This window comes from Leuciscus leuciscus, assembly GCF_965113295.1.
Source record: "Leuciscus leuciscus genome assembly, chromosome: 1".
NCBI classification, from domain to species: domain Eukaryota; kingdom Metazoa; phylum Chordata; class Actinopteri; order Cypriniformes; family Leuciscidae; genus Leuciscus; species Leuciscus leuciscus.
In genome coordinates, this window is record NC_138725.1 from 4,414,377 (window position 1) to 4,434,493 (window position 20,117).

General features: G+C 36.8%; 2 protein-coding genes across 2 annotated transcripts; both read right to left on the minus strand.

Annotated features, from left to right (window-relative positions):
* Positions 1–229: 229 nt before the first annotated feature.
* LOC309494246 (alpha-2-macroglobulin-like protein 1) lies at positions 230–13,101 on the minus strand. Its single transcript, XM_082163507.1, has 34 exons — positions 12,939–13,101; positions 12,238–12,418; positions 12,010–12,166; positions 11,840–11,892; positions 11,686–11,706; positions 11,424–11,589; positions 11,264–11,348; positions 11,073–11,187; positions 10,881–11,001; positions 10,664–10,773; positions 10,422–10,589; positions 10,105–10,326; positions 9,809–10,021; positions 9,580–9,729; positions 9,198–9,347; positions 9,034–9,109; positions 6,010–6,121; positions 5,703–5,928; positions 5,498–5,621; positions 5,306–5,427; positions 5,176–5,227; positions 4,998–5,081; positions 4,735–4,911; positions 4,549–4,624; positions 4,307–4,463; positions 4,158–4,232; positions 3,899–4,061; positions 3,637–3,821; positions 3,346–3,567; positions 3,139–3,260; positions 749–830; positions 583–666; positions 405–510; positions 230–327 (listed from the first exon to the last, which is right to left on the minus strand). Exons 1-34 carry the CDS (start codon positions 13,016–13,018, stop codon positions 287–289), a joined length of 4,278 nt encoding a protein of 1,425 aa, XP_082019633.1. The 5' UTR covers positions 13,019–13,101; the 3' UTR covers positions 230–286.
* A 4,019-nt stretch (positions 13,102–17,120) lies between these two features.
* LOC309474018 (uncharacterized protein) lies at positions 17,121–18,944 on the minus strand. The gene is made up of 6 exons (XM_082136283.1): positions 18,889–18,944; positions 18,071–18,165; positions 17,856–17,982; positions 17,635–17,755; positions 17,492–17,559; positions 17,121–17,316 (listed from the first exon to the last, which is right to left on the minus strand). Exons 2-6 carry the CDS (start codon positions 18,121–18,123, stop codon positions 17,203–17,205), a joined length of 483 nt encoding a protein of 160 aa, XP_081992409.1. The 5' UTR covers positions 18,124–18,165; positions 18,889–18,944; the 3' UTR covers positions 17,121–17,202.
* Positions 18,945–20,117: the final 1,173 nt, after the last annotated feature.

Consider the following 20,117-nt stretch of genomic DNA (forward strand, 5'->3'; position numbering starts at 1 on the left):
TACAGGCGTTGATATTATTCTGCAAAGGCAGTCTACAACTGCCCTGTGAGGTGACAAGTCTCCACTTGAGATGCCTTGGTTTTCTGGCCCTGGTTTCAATAAAGGCAGTTTTTGAAATAAGGAAGTTTTGAAACTTACAGGGTATTTTATAGTGTAATGAACTCTTAACTGTCAAAAGATCAAGGAAAGTGCAGTGCAAAAGTGCAGTTAGGAACAAGAGGCAACAGAACTGGTTGTATAGTGGTTTTATTCAAGTCACATGTCCTACAGCCAGTACTGAATCAAATCATGGACAGGAAGATGTGTAGGTGGTCTCAAATGAATCACCTGAAATAGGAACAGAAAATGAACTCATTTAACAGTGAATTCAGCCAGAGCAAAGCATGGTTAGGATGAAAGCGTACTTGGCTGATAGTAGTCATAAACATTGATGACTGCTGGCTTGAGATTTTCCACTGCAAGAACCTGTTTCAGCAGCAGAGTGTAACTCATGGGGACGCCTTTGGGAACCTACAAGACAGAAAGGATGAACAGCAAATACACAACACTCAAGATGGCAGCTAGTAATATACCCAGTCTCACCTCTTTCAGATACACTAGGACATGATCATCTTCAACATCAACCCGCTCCACTAGTGGGGCAAACGTTTGGGGTGAAGAACCAAGCTGAGGGGAACATCATTTGCACAATTACAATTGAAGGAGCTTCAAGCATCTTGGGACTTTCTAAATCATCTTAAATACAAACCAGTGACGCATCTGCCGTGAAGCCTGACAGGAGCTTAATGTCAACTAGAACCATGTTAGTGCTTGATTTTACACCATTGTATCTGAATGAGGGTGAAAAAGAGGTTTAGTCCAGACCAAGAACACAGCTTCCCTTTATCATGATTTACCATGATATATCACATTCTAGCATGATTTACCATAGTTTATCATGATTTACCATGGTTTACCATTATTTACCATGTTCTAGCATAGTTTACCATGATTTTATCTTAATTTACTTTGATTTACCATGTTTTAGCATGATTTACCATGATTTACCATAGTTTATTGTGATTTACCATGGTTTACCCTGTTCTAGCATAGTTTACCATGAATTCATCTTAGTTTACCTTGATTTACCATGTTCTAGCATGATTTACCATGATATACCACATTCTAGCATGATTTACCATAGTTTATCATGATTTACCATGGTTTACCCTGTTCTAGCATAGTTTACCATAAATTCATCTTAGTTTACCTTGATTTACCATGTTCTAGCATGATTTACCTTGATACACCACATTCTAGTATTATTTACAATGTCTAATTATGAATTCAAAAGCACATGTCAAAAGACTTCATTAATAAGTAGAATGGCCAGCAGAGGGCACTAGAAGACCATTATTGGCTCAGTTTCAGTTTCATCTTCATCTTCATGATTTCACACACACACACACACACTAACAGATGGATTGACTAAATGTAATTGTAAATGTTAAAATAATGATTTTATAAAGTCTAAATATGAATTATAGAAACAATATGACAAAATAACTATTTTAAACAGCAGGGGGCAGTAAAATACCACTTATTGGCTTAATATGCCATTGTATTCATATTATTTTCACCTTTTTAAACTGTTATAGAGTCAAATTTTGTCCGATCTGTCTGAAATTTTTCATGCTTGTTCAGAGTGATATTTCACATGTTCTGACTTGTTTTTAAGAAGATCTGAGCATCTTAAAAGATATAAGCTTTCAGGGACACTTGGTCAAGGCCACATTTTGATGTGACCCTATTATAGCCATCCAAATGAAGTAGTTCAACTTTTTTTGATAATTACTGATCTAGAGAGTCCAGAGAATTGTACTGCACTAGTTTTGAACATTATTATATGAAAATTATATGATCATAGATTAAAAAGACCATTTACAGCCAATGCAGGCAATTTACCATTGGTAATATATGGTTTTAAAGCTTTTTAACAGTTATAGCGCCACCTTTGGTCCGATCTCCATAAAATTGGGCAAGCTTGTTAATGATGTTATGTCACATATGCTCACCAATTTTTGTGAAGTTCTGAGTTTTCATTTAGGATTTATAGGCTTTTTAATGTATTTTGCCACGCCCATTTTATAAATGACCCTATTACAGCCATCCAAATGCAAAAGTTCAACTTTTTTTCGATAATTATTGATCTAGAGAGTCCATAAAATTGTCCTAGACTGGTCTGGTTCCGATCGGGTAAAAAACCTAGGACTAGTTCGCAAAAGTAGGCTTTTAACATATTTGCAAATAATTAATGAACGGTTTGATTGACAGCAATGGTTCTTGAGGCAAAGTTGTTCAGCATGAGCAGATCTATCAAATGATATGCATATTGTGCCACGTGATTACAGAGCCATAAAACTCGTTAGCGCCAACTAGTGGCCGATTTCTTTCAAAATTCTTACAGACCTCTAGGGCCATGACTCGAACATGCCCATCGAGTTTCGTTCCGATCGGCCTCCGTTAACCTTGTCTAATAGGTGCTCAAACTTCATTGGCCAATGGCGGCCATGTTTTTTCAGATACACCAATGTCCTCATAGATATACATGGGGCCTTGGACCAAGACACTGCATACCAATTTTCAAGTCAATCTGACTAATGGTCAGGTGGTTATAGCCCTTTTCATGTTTTTTTCATGTTATAGCGCCACCTAGTGCTCAATCGTCGCGATTTTTTTACTGTGACCCCAGACTGAACCCATACACGTGTACCGAGTTTGGTGAAAATCTCATTTCGTTCACGAGTTATAGCCATTTTAGTAAAATAGGCTCCGCCTCCTTCTAACGTTTTGACACCCCTTAGCAACCGTGGATCGAAATTTCAACTTTTTTTCGATAATTATTGATAATCAGACCCCTGTGAACATTTCTGCACTGGTTTGGTTCCGATCGGGCAAAAAACCAGGGACTAGTTCGCAAAAGTAGGTTTTGGACAAAATCCAATATGGCGGAAAAATTTGCATACCGGAAATTAAATCCTTGAGGCCATTTTTGTTCGGCTTGACCCAAGGATTCCAATGATATAAGACACTTGAGTCTGTGACAAACGGTTAATGAGTCATAAACATCAGTTGGTTACAGGACACAATGCGGCTTACTTCACAGTGAACTTCAACATGAGATTGGCTCCAAGTGGTTGGCAGTCTCCAGTCACCTTCGCTTCGACACTCAGCGTCATGGAGACTTTAACGGGTGTTGGGATGTTGTAGAAACACGCAACCTATAGTACGAGTAGAAAAATCAAACAAAACATTTAGATTTGGCTGTGCACAACAAATATAGATAGATGGGATGAAGATACAGACCTGCACAGACACACAAGAGGATCCTGATGCTTTAACACTATATTTGCCTGGAACGTTCTTCAGTGGCTTCTCCTGATACAGCAGCCTGTTGTCCCGATTCACTTTGAAGCTATAAGAGTCTCCTCCTACTACTGAGGACTGTACGGTAACAGTGCTGGAGCCGTCCAAGCTGAACACTTGAGCAGCGTACACAGACAGAGCCTGAAGAGCCACCACAGTGTCCTAAAAACAAGTACAAGATTAAAATAAATCCTTAAAATGATTGCACTCATGTTTGGTAGTCAGAGGCACCTGGGTGGAGGAAAACCCTCCATAGGGATTCTGCTGGGCCACGAGCCAGTTGACAATGCGGTTAGCATAACCCAGATTAGCTGCCGTGAGAGGCTGAACAGCAAGAACCGCTAGCAACACGTAAGAGCTGATCTCCACCGCCAGAGTATCACCAGATGTCGTCTGAGACCAATGGACCTTAGTGCCTTAGGATAAGATGGAGGTGAGAAAGTTGATGCCAAAGACCCTGATGAATCAACATCAAGAGGCTGGTAAATCTTACCTTCAGAAATTGCAAGGTTGTTCAAGGCAGTTAAAAGCTGTGATCGAGTGGTGGTCTCTCCGGCCAGACTGAAGGTGTAGGCCAGCAGAGCCGTGACATAAGTGTTTCCAAGGTTCCCAACGACAGGCCTCAAGCATGACAGACCGTTGGTAATGACAGGATCCTTAAAAAAAAAAAAAAAAAAAAAAAAAGCGCATATCAGTCAGCCAGAACAGGAGGGTCATCTGCAAGGAGCTTATACAACTACTGGATTGGTTACCGTGGTGGGGACACCTAGTTCAAGCAGCGATGCAACAATGTAGGCAGTCATGGTCACACTGTCACCAACTCCACCCTTAAAAGAAAGAAAAGGAGACTGATTTAGAAGACCAGTCCATTGTCCAGTGCATTTAGAAACATGTAATGCACCTTCATGTCACTATGGTACAGAGTTCCCTGCTGCATGAAACAGCCGTCTGAACCCTGCTTGCTGATCAGCCAATCCTTTGCACTCTGCAGGACATGTGGATCAATGAAGACAAATTGCCTCGCTAGACCAAAGGACCTCATGACAAAGGCAGTCAACCTGGTCGTGAAAAAGATTGACAAAGTAAACAAACTGTTTGTGCCACGACAGATTATACACAACAGTAGGACAGTGTGAAACTCACCATGTATTTGATTCATCATAACCAAATGTGCTGTATGATCCATCGCTGTGTCTGAAGTTCAGTTGTCCTTGGTATCCTGATTAGATCATACAGCACATGTAAGTGATAGTCCAATGGGAAGAGCAGGACAAAGCTTCCTTGAAATTGAGTCTCCTACATATATAAAGTGGATTTGGTCATCCATACCGCTCTGAAGGAAGCCTGTGGCAGTCTCTCGGATGGCTGCGGTGAGTTGCCCTGTGACCTTCAGGTACAGTAGGATGTAAATATTTGGAGCAAGAATGATCATATTCTGTTCTCCACAGCCAGATGGCATCTGTAATAACCCATTTAGATTCTTCAGCGCACGACCCATTATGTCCCCTACAAGAGGTCAAGCATAAAACCCACATCAGAAACAGTTATTCTACCAAACTTCACGTCAGTTTCTACTGAATGAAATGTAGTACCAAGGACTGAAACTGAGCATCTGGCAGATCCTTGAACCATGTTTGTTGGAAATCTCAGAGTCATGTCTTCAGAAAGATCTTTTCCTGCAGACAAGAGAAGGGATCAGCATTTTAGAGCTAGGCTAATGTTTGGCTATACAGGGAGAACGTATTTGGGAATCATGGAGTGCAAACAAACCCTTTGGACACAGTAACCAACTCTGGGTGTTTGTCCTTTCAACTCCTTCAGGCTATAGAAGCAATAACACCACATCAGTAAAGCAGCATGAGCTCCATGACCAGACTACAGAAGGCTAGTTAACACTTACCAGGACAAGTAGACTTCGAATGACTACGTCGATGCGTCCTCTCGTGGGCACAGTCACGACTTCAGTGCCACATCGGGTCTGGGATGCTTCAGCTGAAGCACTGACAGTCACATTGACAGTTCCTGCAGTGACAGACAGGAAGTGAGCAACACCCTTAATATACACTTAATTTAGAGAGGATCCAAAACTGACCAAGAACAGAAGCTGAGAGAATCCATTTGAAGGTCTTTCTCCCATTGGCACAAAGACAGGATGAATACGGATCAGTATATGGTTTAAGAGTGAAGGCAGTGGATGAAGCTGGAGTTACTTTAACCTGCCAATGAAACAGAACACATGGAGCAAAGACACATGACCTTCTCTATACAGATGAATTATAAAAGAAACCATGGCAGACCATGATGCACTTGGACAGATAGCTGAAGACTGTGGCCTTCAGCTCAAAAGACTCCCCACGGACAATGGAGTATGGCAGGGAGAGCTCCAGGAAGAAGGGCTGGAAGACTGTCAGCAGAGCAGGAGGAGCCAGACCAAAACCTTTTGAAGACAGGCAGAACGCCTCAGTCTCCCATGTGGTGATGGTGTCAGGAACAGTGAGGGGAACTCGTGTTGATCCAGTGTTTCTGAAAGACAGGAGAAAAATAAGGGGAACAGGGAGAAAAACTGCGCAAGTAGCTTTAGAAGGAACAAGATGCTTCACGAACCCCACACGAGCAAGCTGCCAGAGCCATGTTTCTGGAAAGTAAGTCCTGACAGTCACTTCAAAAGAGGAAGTGTTGGGTCCAGCCTCTTCTACAGGACCATTCAAAACCACCACTGAAAGACAAGCAATTTTACACCAAACTGTCTTAGTATCTGCAGAATAAACAGGGTTCATAACTGCCCCTCTTATTGCATTTATGGAAAGGATTAAAACACCCAACAATTTGTTGATCCACAAGTAGTACCCTTACGAAAAAAAGGTTTATTAAAGTGTGCTATTAGTATACTTTTAAACTAAAAAGTATACTTTGTATGTACTCCTCAGAAATACACTTCAAATTGGCCTATACTTGTTGATCGAGATATAGGCTACTTAAAGGAGAACTCGGTAACTCTAGCGAACTCTACTCACTTCTTCGCTGATTTTCCCTTTTGTTGTCGCATGTTTTCCCCACGAGCTCCCCCTACAGCTGTGGGGGGGCGTATATTTCACAACACGGTCGTAAAAAAAAAAACTCACTTGCGGCGGCCTCCTCCCCCTCTCTACCGCTGCTCATGTGCGTTTGTTTTGATCGGAGCAAGCCAACTATATTGTGTGGAGCTATGTCTACCGAGGTGGGTAATCTGGTAATACATCATACATGCGTGTTTGTTTATGTCGAATTGCCATAAAGCAATTTGTATTTCGCGCTCGTTCTCATTCTCGTTTCTCACGAGACTTCCAATTTCACCTGGGAACGCTGGGGGGAGCGGGGAAAGTCAATATCACCAGAACAGGTTGTTTAACCATCCAAATGATTTCTAGACAGTTTTATTACATTAAAAAAAGTTACCAAGTTCTCCTTAAAGTATAATTAAGTATTCTTGGCTTGTACTTGTTTACTATTTTGTTTGAGTAGCTTAATAAATACTTTTTTAAAAAACATTACACACCGTCTTATAAACTAACATGTTCAGATAGCATCAAGCTTTTGGGTGGAATAGCTTAGAGTAAATAAAATAAGAAACCGAACCTGATCTTGTACACAGTGATAACCCTTACAAAAAAAGTTTAAGTTTTCTATTAGTATACTTATTTTCAACTAAAAATAAGAAAGCATACTTTCAGTCTACATTTTATATACACTTCTCAAATATACTTAGTTACATGTGTACTTGACTTATACTGAGAGAAAAGTATATTTGGCCTGTACTTGTACTCAATCTTTTGATCGAGATATACAAAAGTATAATTAAGTATCCTAGTTGTTTGAACTCTTGATCAAGTAGCCCATTAAATATAATTTTACATAGTTTTTCATATACAGTCTTATGAAACTTACATTGTTAGAAAATTGATATAAAACATATTTCTAATGCTGCGTATCTGATTTTTTGTGTAGGCTAGTCCACTGGTAGTGTATAGGAATTAACTTCTACTTTACTCTTTCCCACCATTGACTGAATTCCAGCTGTCCATGTTTTCACTGTTATATGGTAGGGGGCGCTATGACACATCTAGTACAGAATCTCCGGATCAAAACATAGAAGCTGAAACAAGTGATAGAAGATTGCTCACGCAAATGTAAGATAATGTGATCAAACATTAAACGGCGTGTAAATCAAAACTGCTTAAGGTTGTCTATTCCCTTTCGGGCGATTCAAAGGCTTGGTGTCTCAGACTTCACTGTTTGAAACTTGCTATACCTGTGACTCCCTCTCATTTTCTCTCACTCTCTTTCGTTATTCGTATCTTGTATTTGTTTGTGTTCGTATTTTGTGTATGCATACTTGTGTGAATTGTAATATCCTGTATTCGTAGTTATATTATTAAAAACAATATATGCCTGATTGCTGCGGTTTGCTCAACATTTCAAAGTCCCTGAAACATTACGATCTAACAACTACAAAAAGCTCTACAAATGTGTTACTATTTAAGTAACCTAAATCTTATAAGAACAGGAAGGTGATTTTTCATGGCCAGAAAATAGCTTTCTTCGAATTAGAAGAAAGAGATCGTTTTTGTTGAGAAATTGATGGGTTAATCTTGGGCCGTTTGTTGGACAAACAACTGTTGAGAACTACATTAATTTCCATTAAAAGTTATTCTGATAATTGATCTGAACAATGGACCGCTGATATATTAATGATTAAATTATAATTCATTGTGATGGGTTATTGATATATACACAATTGATCAATTTTTCAGCTTCAATAATTTTATTAAACTGTATGCAAAATAGATGAACCATAACCCCAATTCATCATAATTGATTGCCTATATCATTTGAGCTAGAAATTCACTACATTACCAACATTCAAGTGTTGATTAAATAGGATGCATGAAGCTAATAAAATGTTTAAAATTAAAGTACAGTTAAAGGTATTTCAAGTATATAAAAAAAAAAAAAATTAACAGTGGTATAGGCCTACTGCAAGTGCAAAAATATAGTGGTATAGGCCTACTGCAAGTGCAAAAATATACTAGTAAGCCAAGTATAATTTTAAGTTCACTTAGAGAAAACTTGCAGTATATAACTACTAAACTAGTAGCTTAGCACGGTAAAAGAGCAAAAATATACAATTAGTAAACTACAAGTATGATGTTAAATTCACTTAAAGAACTAGTATAAAACTACTAAACTAGTTTACTGAGTATACTTCAAAGTGTACTTTCGTAAACTAAAAAAATTGCTACATGTATTAAATTAGTAAACTACTAGTATACCCATAAGTTCACTTGCAGTACAAATGAGAAACGCAATTGTGAACTAGTTGTGCACTTACAGTTTACTACTCTTACACTTAAACACACTTATATTCTAAAAGTGGGCCAATTTAGTCCCAAGCGGTATTAAAATAGTACACTTACAAGTTTACTACTAGTACATATTGACAGTATATGTACTACATAATGTATACTTAAATACACTTGGACATCACTCAAGTATACTTTTTCATAAGGGTAACCTCACATAACTGAAAGCAAGTTCACCAAGTCATGCAGAATTTTTCACTGAAAGAACGACCTCTCTGCATAGACCTACCATCTGGGAAACTGGGATACAGCAGGCACGGAGGGGCTTGTACAGCGAGATTTGTTGCGATCTTCATTCCCAGGCTCTGTCAGAGAGACAAGTCAAAACACAAGACAGATTTAAAGTCAATGACTCAGTTTGTGACCATGTAGTCACAAAATACAGTTTTCTACCTTGAAGGTTGTGTAGGCTTGATTTGTAGGAGAAGTGTAGGCAGGATCTATATCAAAAGCTAGACGTGGTCGAAAACCTAGACACTCTGGTTCATCCTGAACGCTGTTTGGGTAACCTGATAGTGATCGCACCGGGAGCAAGTCAAACACCTGAAACCATGAAAAAAAGGTCACTTTTGAAAAAAAATGTTGAACAAGATTCATTACTGTTTGGAATGTTATGTCACAGAGTACATAAATGTATGTTAAGATGTACACCAAAACTGCTATAATCATAACAGAATAGGTTTGTTCAATTTCTCTCAGCATTACTCAAATTCTAAAGCTGAACCTGAATGTCAGTCAAAGCCAACAAGAATTTTAATCAACTGCACAAGGATACCATTTTCGCACTCAGACGTCTTCCTGGCTCCAAGATCCAGATGCTCTGATCTACAGCACTGATGCCACACAGAGATCCTGCTTGAGCAGAGACAGTCAGAACATTTCCCTCAGCAGGAACGGCCGTAGCAGGAGAGAACTGTAGAGACACCTGGAACAAGGACCAACACGCTTTAGGACACGTCATCATACCCCACTTAAAGCCAAAAAAGTGCTAATGCACATCATACTTTGTTTCGGAGACACATTTCGGTTTCAAACGACGCACTACCAACAACAACATTCTCACTGGGCAGAACGCAGTAGACCAGAATCTGCACTACTGGAGCCATATCGACACTGACAGACAGCTGGAAAGACACCGAGCCGCTCGTGACTGTATTAGAAGCCCTCGCTTTGACCGTCTGAAATCCATGGAGGACGATCAATCCTCTGGACAAGACCTGACAAACACAAAACAAGTGGGTGCATAAACAGTCGAGAGCAATGATTATAAAAAAAAAAAAAAAAACTGATATCCACTCACCATATAGATGATGTCAACGCTGTAGTCACCAGTCTCTCCAAAAGAATACTTCACGGTCACTGGAAACGCAGCACCACATTTGAGTGGCTGCTCAAGCTTCACTATAGTCAGTTCACTAGATGGGTTGTTAGGAGAATCAGGTTGGAGAAGCTGAACAACCCTTGTATCTGTAGTGAAGTATGGCGATTTGTAACCATTGACAACCGCTGGAGTAGCACTTGCCTGGGGAACAACGAATGGAATTGGCTTCTTGCGAGAGAAATTGAGATCTACAGAGATCGGAGTCAACACTTCACAAAACACAGAGCAAATCGTACCACCAGATTCAGAGCGGCTTTAGGAAGACTAGCAGCGCTAAGGGAGAATGAGGCCAGTCCTTTCTGGTTTGTGGTCAGATTCAGCAGCAGTTTGTTGGGCCAGCTGTTATCCAGGAGATAAACCGCTTTGTTTGCGATTGGAGTTCCATCAAAACGAGACACTGAGATCTTTTGGGAATGATGAAGGTTAGGAAAGGGAACCAATGTGAAGGCTTCTGCAACAAGGAATTAATTATACTTGCCTTCCCATTAATCATTGATCCAGGTTCAAAATATTCTGGGATGTCCAAAAATATAACTCTGCCGACTTCAAATGTAATGGACACTGTTGCAGATTTTGACATGACTACATCTGGGGGGTGGAGAGATGCAATATATAAAAGAATAAAAATAAAAAAAAGAGAACTGCAAACAAACTTTAAAGCAAGTACCATTGGTTCAGATCAGCCAAAAGCTCACCTGTTCCCACCTCAGTGACATTCACATTTACAAGAAAAGTATCTTGCATATTATTTTCAAATTCAGTGTTGAAAAACACTGATGTACCGATGCTAAGGGAGGCACAGCCTGTGGCATTCATCTGGTAACAGAACAAAGTCACATTAAAGTCAAGCACAAGAAAAACCCTCCGCTGTAAGGCAGGAGTCAAACCTCTGCAGTTTTAGTCAGGCAACGACGGGTCACATCAGGAACCACAACGAATGGAAAAGGATCACGGCACACTTCCACCAAGGCTAGACCGGGTACAGGTTGGCCATACGTGTATCTGGGAAACATCACAAGGGACAAAATTAAGAACTGACCAACCGCAAGACAAGATAATATCTGTACGTTTCACTCACTTGGCACAAGCCTCGACTTTCAGTCCCACATCTGCAACGCTGTACGTCTGTGGTGCGTTTACAGTCACGTCAAACTTGGGCAAAACTAAACCAGAAATAAAAACGCTGTAAGACCTCAGATCTGTCTCTGAACTGTTGCACATCATTCACAATAACTTACCATATTTTTTCACTTCAAAAACATGGGAGATCATTTGGTCGCCAATAAAAGCCTTTAGTGTGTACATCCCCATCTGAGCCTCTGGGTTTAACTTGTGAGAAAGCTGCAATATCCACTCCGTTGAGGAAACGTTTGTCCACTGACCAATGCGGTTATTATTATTGTCCTATTAAAACAATGAACAGCTTATAAAACGGCAAACAAAATGTACAGAAAGTGGCAGTGGCTCCATTCAAAGACTCGGACCAGAACAAATTCTCACCTCCACAACCACCAGATTGTACTGAAAGACAAAGACAGGAATATTAAGCATTTAAAATAGACACTATTGCAGCAATCATTGAAGAGAACTGCAAAACTGTGCACGTAAAAATAACCTGCGATAAATTTGCAATTTGTTCATGGCCAGACCTTACCATCTGATCAAGTGGCACAAATTTGGCATCCATGGTGACAACTCTGAAATTCACTGCAAAGACAGATAAACTCATATTATTTGCATAATGCACTTGTAGACAATCAGAACTTGTAGCGTACTGGACTATATACACCTCTAATATTAAACCAAGGGACAATCACAGCTCACCTGTTTGTCCTGGATTGTAGATGGGTTTGTCTGTCTGGATGAAGGTCAAAGGCAGGTAACGTCTGAACATGACTTTTCTCTCTTCAGTCGCTTTGAAGACCTTCCCTTGAACATCTACCTTCAGCATCTGCACAGATTCTCCATCTACTTGAGGAGCCTGTGGGAGAAGCTCAGTTAACTCAGACAAAAAATAAATAAATATAAAATAAAAGTCTCATGACAACAGACCTGGAAACTAAAGCATTGATGAAATGGCTTTGAAGAAACTTGCTGCACAAGTCGAGTTATCCTTTTGTCATCAAGCAGAGAAACTGTCATTGTGAGACTCTCTTGGGGTTTCAGAAGACTTGCACACAATTTGGCATCAGATCCAGTTTCAATCACTGCAGGGAAAGTCACCATGAATAACCTGTGTAAACATCATGAAGTTTAGGTTCAGAGACCAAAGGGAATCAGGTCAAAACATTTACATGTTGGTTGAACATCCACAGAAAGTGGCTGCCAGGTCTGTGCATCAAAAATAAGCCAAAGTGGTTATCTCCATCAGAGAGTGGGTTGAAGTACCAAACGTAAAAAAAAAAAAAAAACCCACACACACATGGGAAACCCTCTGATTTAACAACAATGTGCCATGGTCCCAAAATAAGAGCACAATACAGCCATTTTTGTACAGCAATATATTTGAGGAACAATAACTCCAACAGCACACAAACTCCATTCAACAGGGACTTGTATAAAAAAACAAGTGTTAATGAATAGTTTGGTTGGTCCCATTCATCATTTGAACACTAGATGGGAACAAGTACAACATGATTAATGAACTTAAACATTTAATGCTTTGGTGCTTCATTTTGCCATCTTTACAACTGCATCATTCAGCATAGATTAGACATTAGGCCACTTTTCACTTCAAAGCCCATAGTACTTACGGCCTTTTCTGTCCATCAACAGCAAAGAGGAAAAGGGCTAAAATGAGCCCTTTCCAAACACATATCTCCCTCACAGCCATGAAGAGCAATCATCCAAGACTAGACAGAAATCAAGAGTCTCTTTCAAAAACCCTGCAGCACTTCTGTTCAGATCCACACTGCTCTACAGCTTAACCCTAAATCAGCTGCACTGTTGCCAGCGTTATTTATAATTCATAACAGCTTGATTTAGCTCTCACAGGCAATCTGGACATCTTTAGGGCGGAGCCACAGTAATTAATCACAGGGTTGCCAACTCTAGACTTGTTTGAAATTGGCAAATTCTGCACAGCTAAGATTCTTGATAGCACTGTGTGGAAAAATGTAGTCATATGCTTTTCAAAAAACAAAACAAGTGGTTTTATTTATTTTAAAGCTTAAGCTTGAGTAAGCAAACTGTACTTTTTATGTAATAAATAGAACCTTATTGTAAAGTGTTACTGATTAGTTAAACACCGATTCAGACATCTCCTGAGTTGGAAAGATTAGTTGTTTTAACCATTCATTAAAATGAATCGGTTCAAAGGAGTCATTAGTTCGCGAATTGGACATGTCATGCGCGATGCGTGAGTTTACATTAGACTCACACGGTAGCCAGGCGTCTCATCCAATGGTGAGCTCAGTTGACGCTGTGTGCTTCAAGATTCTGACGCAAGTGCTAAGATTCCGATTGGCCAAGAGAAAAAGTGCTAAGATTCCGATTGGCCCAGAGAAATGTCAATTATAAGAATTATCCAATAATGTTTTGCGATACATGAGTAACATCAGAGAATGTCTAATAAGGCGAGAAGTTTCACTCTCAGTACACTTCCGGCTTCTGAACTGGTTGCAGTTCCTCTCTGATTGTGAGGTGCAATGAGCAGAAACACCTCTTTAGTTGAGTAAAGTTGGCAGTAAATTCACAGATTCGAACTTCCCGGGTCAATAACTCGTGAGCTAAACATTGTTTCTGCACAAATAACACCTCTTTTTAATCGTAGTAATGTAGACAATCAGCTACAACCTAATTTTCCTCCAAACGAGCTTTCCCTCGCAGTGGACAAAATACATTGATCTCTATGCGCAAGCGGCAGAGAGACAGATCCGAAGGGACCGTCTGCAAAGTGCAAAACCCGAAAAGCGTTACTACGAAAACAGTCAATAACTTCACTGTCACACACTATAGTGTCATCAAATTCAGTTCACACATCACTGCTGCCCTGATGGTTATACTACAACACTTATTTTGGGAAAAATATGTATTTTAATTGTATATACAATTGTAAATATATGATTTTTTTATGAAAAATATTCAATAACTTCACTGTAATAAACTGTATTGTTGCCAGATTCAGTTCACACATCACTGCTGCCCTGATGGTTATACTACAACACTTATTTTGGGAAAAATCTATATTTTAAATTGTATATACAATTGTAAATGTAGAATTTTTATGATTTTTATCAAAAATATTCAATAACTTCACTGTAATAAACTGTATTGTTGCCAGATTCAGTACACACATCACTGCTGCCCTGATGGTTATACTACAACACTTATTTTGGGAAAAATCTATATTTTAAATTGTATATACAATTGTAAATGTAGAATTTTTATGATTTTTATCAAAAATATTCAATAACTTCACTGTAATTTACTGTATTGTTGCCAAATTCAGTTCACACATCACTGCTGCCCTGATGTTTATACTACAAACACTTATTTTGGGAAAAATATATTTAAGTTGTATATACAATTGTAAATATATGATTTTTTTTATGATTTTTATGAAAAATATTCAATAACTTAACTGTAATTTACTATATTGTTGCCAGATTCAGTTCACACATCACTGCTGCCCTGATGTTTATACTATAACACTTATTTTGGGAAAAATATATATTTTAAATTGTATATACAATTGTAAATGTAGAATTTTTATGATTTTATGAAAAATATTCAATAACTTCACTGTAATTTACTGTATTGTTGCCAAATTCAGTGCACACATCACTGCTGCCCTGATGGTTATACTACAACACTTATTTTGGGAAAAATATGTATTTTAAGTTGTATATACAATTGTAAATATATGATTTTTTATGATTTTTATGAAAAATATTCAATAACTTCACTGTAATTTACTGTATTGTTGCCAGATTCAGTTCACACATCACTGCTGCCCTGATGTTTATACTATAACACTTATTTTGGGAAAAATATATATTTTAAATTGTATATACAATTGTAAATGTAGAATTTTTATGATTTTATGAAAAAAATTCAATAACTTCACTGTAATTTACTGTATTGTTGCCAAATTCAGTTCACGCATCACTGCTGCCATTATGGTTATGCTACAACACTTATTTTGGGAAGAATATATATTTTAAATTGTATATACAATTGTAAATGTAGAATTTTTATGATTTTTATGAAAAAAATTCAATAACTTCACTGTAATTTACTGTATTGTTGCCAAATTCAGTTCACGCATCACTGCTGCCCTTATGGTTATGCTACAACACTTATTTTGGGAAAAATATGTATTTTAAGTTGTATATACAATTGTAAATATATGATTTTTTTTATGATTTGTATGAAAAATATTCAATAACGTCACTGTAATTTACTGTATTGTTGCCAGATTCAGTTCACACATCACTGCTGCCCTGATGTTTATACTACAACACTTATTTTGGGAAAAATATATATTTTAAATTGTATATACAATCGTAAATGTAGAATTTTTATGATTTTTATCAAAAATATTCAATAACTTCACTGTAATTTACTGTATTGTTGCCAAATTCAGTGCACACATCACTGCTGCCCTGATGGTTATACTACAACACTTATTTTGGGAAAAATATGTATTTTAAATTGTATACAATTGTAAATGTAGAATTTTTATGATTTTTATGAAAAATATTCAATAACTTCACTGTAATTTACTGTATTGTTGCCAGATTCAGTTCACACATCACTGCTGCCCTGATGTTTATACTACAACACTTATTTTGGGGAAAATATATATTTTAAGTTGTATATACAATTGTAAATGTAGAATTTTTATGATTTTTATGAAAAAAATTCAATAACTTCACTGTAATTTACTGTATTGTTGCCAAATTCAATGCACACATCACTGCTGCCCTGATGGTTATACTACAACACTTATTTTGGGAAAAATATGTATTTTAAGTTGTATATACAATTGTAAATATATGATTTATGATTTTTATGAAAAATATTCAATAACTTCACTGTAATTTACTGTATTGTTGCCAGATTCAGTTCACACATCACTGCTGTCCTGATGGTTATACTACAACACTTATTTGGGAAAAATATATATTTTAAATTGTATATACAATTGTAAATGTAGAATTTTTATGATTTTTATGAAAAATATTCAATAACTTCACTGTAATTTACTGTATTGTTGCCAGATTCAGTTCACACATCACTGCTGCCCTGATGTTTATACTACAACACTTATTTTGGGAAAATATATATATTTTAAATTGTATATACAATTGTAAATGTAGAATTTTTATGATTTTTATGAAAAATATTCAATAACTTCACTGTAATTTACTGTACTGTTGCCAAATTCAGTTCACACATCACTGCTGCCATGATGTTTATACTACAACACTTATTTTGGGAAAAATATGTATTTTAAGTTGTATATACAATTGTAAATGTAGAATTTTTATGATTTTTTATGAAAAATATTCAATAACTTCACTGTAATTTACTGTATTGTTGCCAAATTCAGTTCAGACATCACTGCTGCCCTGATGTTTATACTACAACACTTATTTGGGAAAAATATATATTTTAAATTGTATATACAATTGTAAATGTAGAATTTTTATGATTTTTATGAAAAAAAATCAATAACTTTACTGTAATTTACTGTATTGTTGCCAAATTCAGTTCACACATCACTGCTGCCCTGATGGTTATACTACAACACTTATTTTGGGGAAAATAAATTTTATATACAATTGGAAATGTATAATTTTTATGAAAAATATCCAGTAACTTCACTGTAATTTATTTCGGGGAAAATGTTTTATTATGAAAAATAACAAAGATGAAAAAAAAAATTAACAAAGATTTTACTGTGATAGAAACTTACAACCTTTGTACAACCTTTGCATAATCCTGGGACATTTTCTATAGAGCCAAATATAGTCAATGACAAGAGATATTGTCAAACTCTCCTACGGCCTCTTAACTTGCTTTGCACATAGCACAATACCAAGGGATAGCTTTGCGTGGTATTTGTGCTGCTGTCATTCCAAGACATCGTATGTGAAACCATCTCGCACAAGCTCCACACTGAATCTATAAGGCGATAAATAATTATATCAATTATATGCTTTAGGAATCCTATAATGCATAAAAGTGTTACAATAATGAAAGATTTTAAAATAATCCATGGAATTTCACTCCAGATGTTTTACATAATCCACTACATTATCTACTGTACATTTTAAAACAATTAAAGTATAAATCTCACCCAAACAGCATCCACAGTTTTTGGCAGGTCTTTATTTCCACAGAAGGAACAGAAGTCAATGTTTGGAACTGAAATACATTTTATACATACACATGAACTGTTAAGTTTGTAATAAGTATACATAATTGTAATATATATGATACCTGATCCTTTTAGAATGTCTTCAGCCATGTCTCTTCTTAGATTTTGAAGAGCTTGCTTTGATGAGTCAATCTCAAACATCCGTGGAATGTTTGGAAACTCCATCACTGTCATCTTGGCCATCTGTACGGATGGCATAAGAACATGTATTGTGTCTTATACAGTAAAAATACAGTATGTGTTATCACATCTATCCTAATATTAATATGTTTCATAAAATTACCTGCATCACAAAGACCCCACAACTGGTACCATCTTTTTGGAAGGTGTGGGTTATCTTTCCAGGCTGCCACTTGATGTTAACCCAGTCCTCCTTTCCAAGTCTATTCCGTCGCATCTTGAAATACTCTCTAAAAAGTAAAGGTTTAGTGATTTTTTTTATTGCATTTCCATTTTTTATAACTTTCCCAATAGTTTCCATAATCCATCTTATATTACCCAAATTTGTAGCAGGCTTTTTTGGAGTCCTTCACTTCGTTTGACCCTTGCATTGGGTCAACCACAAAAATGTGTTTTGAAAGGGCATGAAGATACTGTTGAAAAAAAAAATGCATATAATTTTACCATTCCATTAAGACTCAAATCTTTACATGAATAGGGACCAGTAATCCAATGGTGTCAAGGCCACCTCATTACTGATTTTCTACAGCTCAAGACAAACTGTCAACACAAGAGGTAAATCATTTCTTTCTTAAAATGTCTGTACATTTTAAATGTAAAACTGTAAAAATTTTCACTGTTATCCTACTTTTTTTTTAACAGAACATGTAAGTGTGATCAGCTCTGTTCAGCTGAAGATATTTATCTCCACTTCTCGACTAAGTAACAAATATTGAATTTATGATACATTTAACATTTTAATTATTACTTCATCCTTAAAAGTACCTTGAAAATGAATTAATTAAAAAATTGGTCCTTTTAACATTGTAAAGGAGTCACATACTGTCAAGTTTGGCTAATTTTGGCCTCCATACACATAACTGTTTTCACATAAATTGATAAGACACACTGATAGCAATATAAAATAAATATATTATTTGTGATATATAAAATATTTAATAATAATAATACAAAATATATGTATTTGTAGTTGAATTTACTTCACTATATTCATATAAATATTTATAGCATTGTAAGGCTGATGGGCTTTAAATACACAAACCATGAACTGTGCAGAAATGCTGTTAATAATAATAATTTTGAAAGACGAATGATACGTTAGCCACAAATTATTACACAATGAGCTCTATACTCACCACAAACTTCCAGTGTACTTTTGCTATATTGACAAATCCAATGGCTCCATCATAGTCATCAAATGTGACCTGATACAATGTGTGAAAATGAAAAAAGAACAACTGCATTTTGTATACAGAAACAATAGAGACATGCTTGCAGTGAGTTGGGAATTCCTCTCAATTGTTTGTCGTTGTTAGATATTTAATATCAAATGCGATTAATCACGATTCATCCTTTGACAGCGCAACAAAATACATATTAAATAATTACAGAGGTTCTTACATTTCTTAACCCTTGCCTGGCCATTTCTTCTCTCGATTTGTGTAAAATGACATCGATGGTGTAGTGATTCAGGTGGTATAGCCGGCCAGCAGCACTTGTTGAATTAAGGATGGCTCCAATGTAACATTCAATCGCCTAAAAAATATTGTACAGAAGATTAATGATTCAAATTCGTCAACAAATATATTAAAGTGGTAGAACAGTTTTAATGAGAAACTTGCCTCGCCTACAATGAACTCATCCGGCCTTAAAGTCTGGAACTCTTTGTGCCGCAGGGTGAAATTCAGGCTCTGTTCATGCCTTATAACCGCAACAACTATTTCAGTTGGTTTGCATTTCCAAAGGGCATCAACCTACAAGGATATGAAGAAGAGAACTGTAATTACTTCACACAGTATTTGAAAATTCCATATTAATTAATTACATTTTAAATGTTTTAATAAGCTACTCTGACAGCACATCCTACTGTCCTTGTACAGACAACTGTCATTAAACTAACCCATTTCATTTGGTGTATGAATATGAATTAATATTTTTCATATTTTTTAAATGAGAAAAAATTTGAAGATAAGATAAAAATACTATTTGTATAGCTCCTTATAGTGCTATAGGTGGCTTCAGGCTCTACAAATTACCATGAGTTGATTTTAGTAATTTAAATGATCATACCTCTGTGGTAGTCTCCGACATTTTACATTTGAAGTCAATACTACTGTTATTGACATCTTTGCTTTTTTTCTTGGTTGCCTTTGTTTTCTTTGGAATTGGAACAGTGAGTGGAGGAGTGTAAAATTTCGAGTTGGCGGTTTGAGGCTTTGAACCATCTCTCTTTGCCCAACCTTCCTGAGATTGAGTTATGTCTTTTCTTGAGATGGGTCTAAGTAGCAAATGTTCAGAGAAGTTATGAGCCATGATGTGTTCTCTGTACCTCCCCTGTAAAGAGCCATACATTTTTCTGACAAAT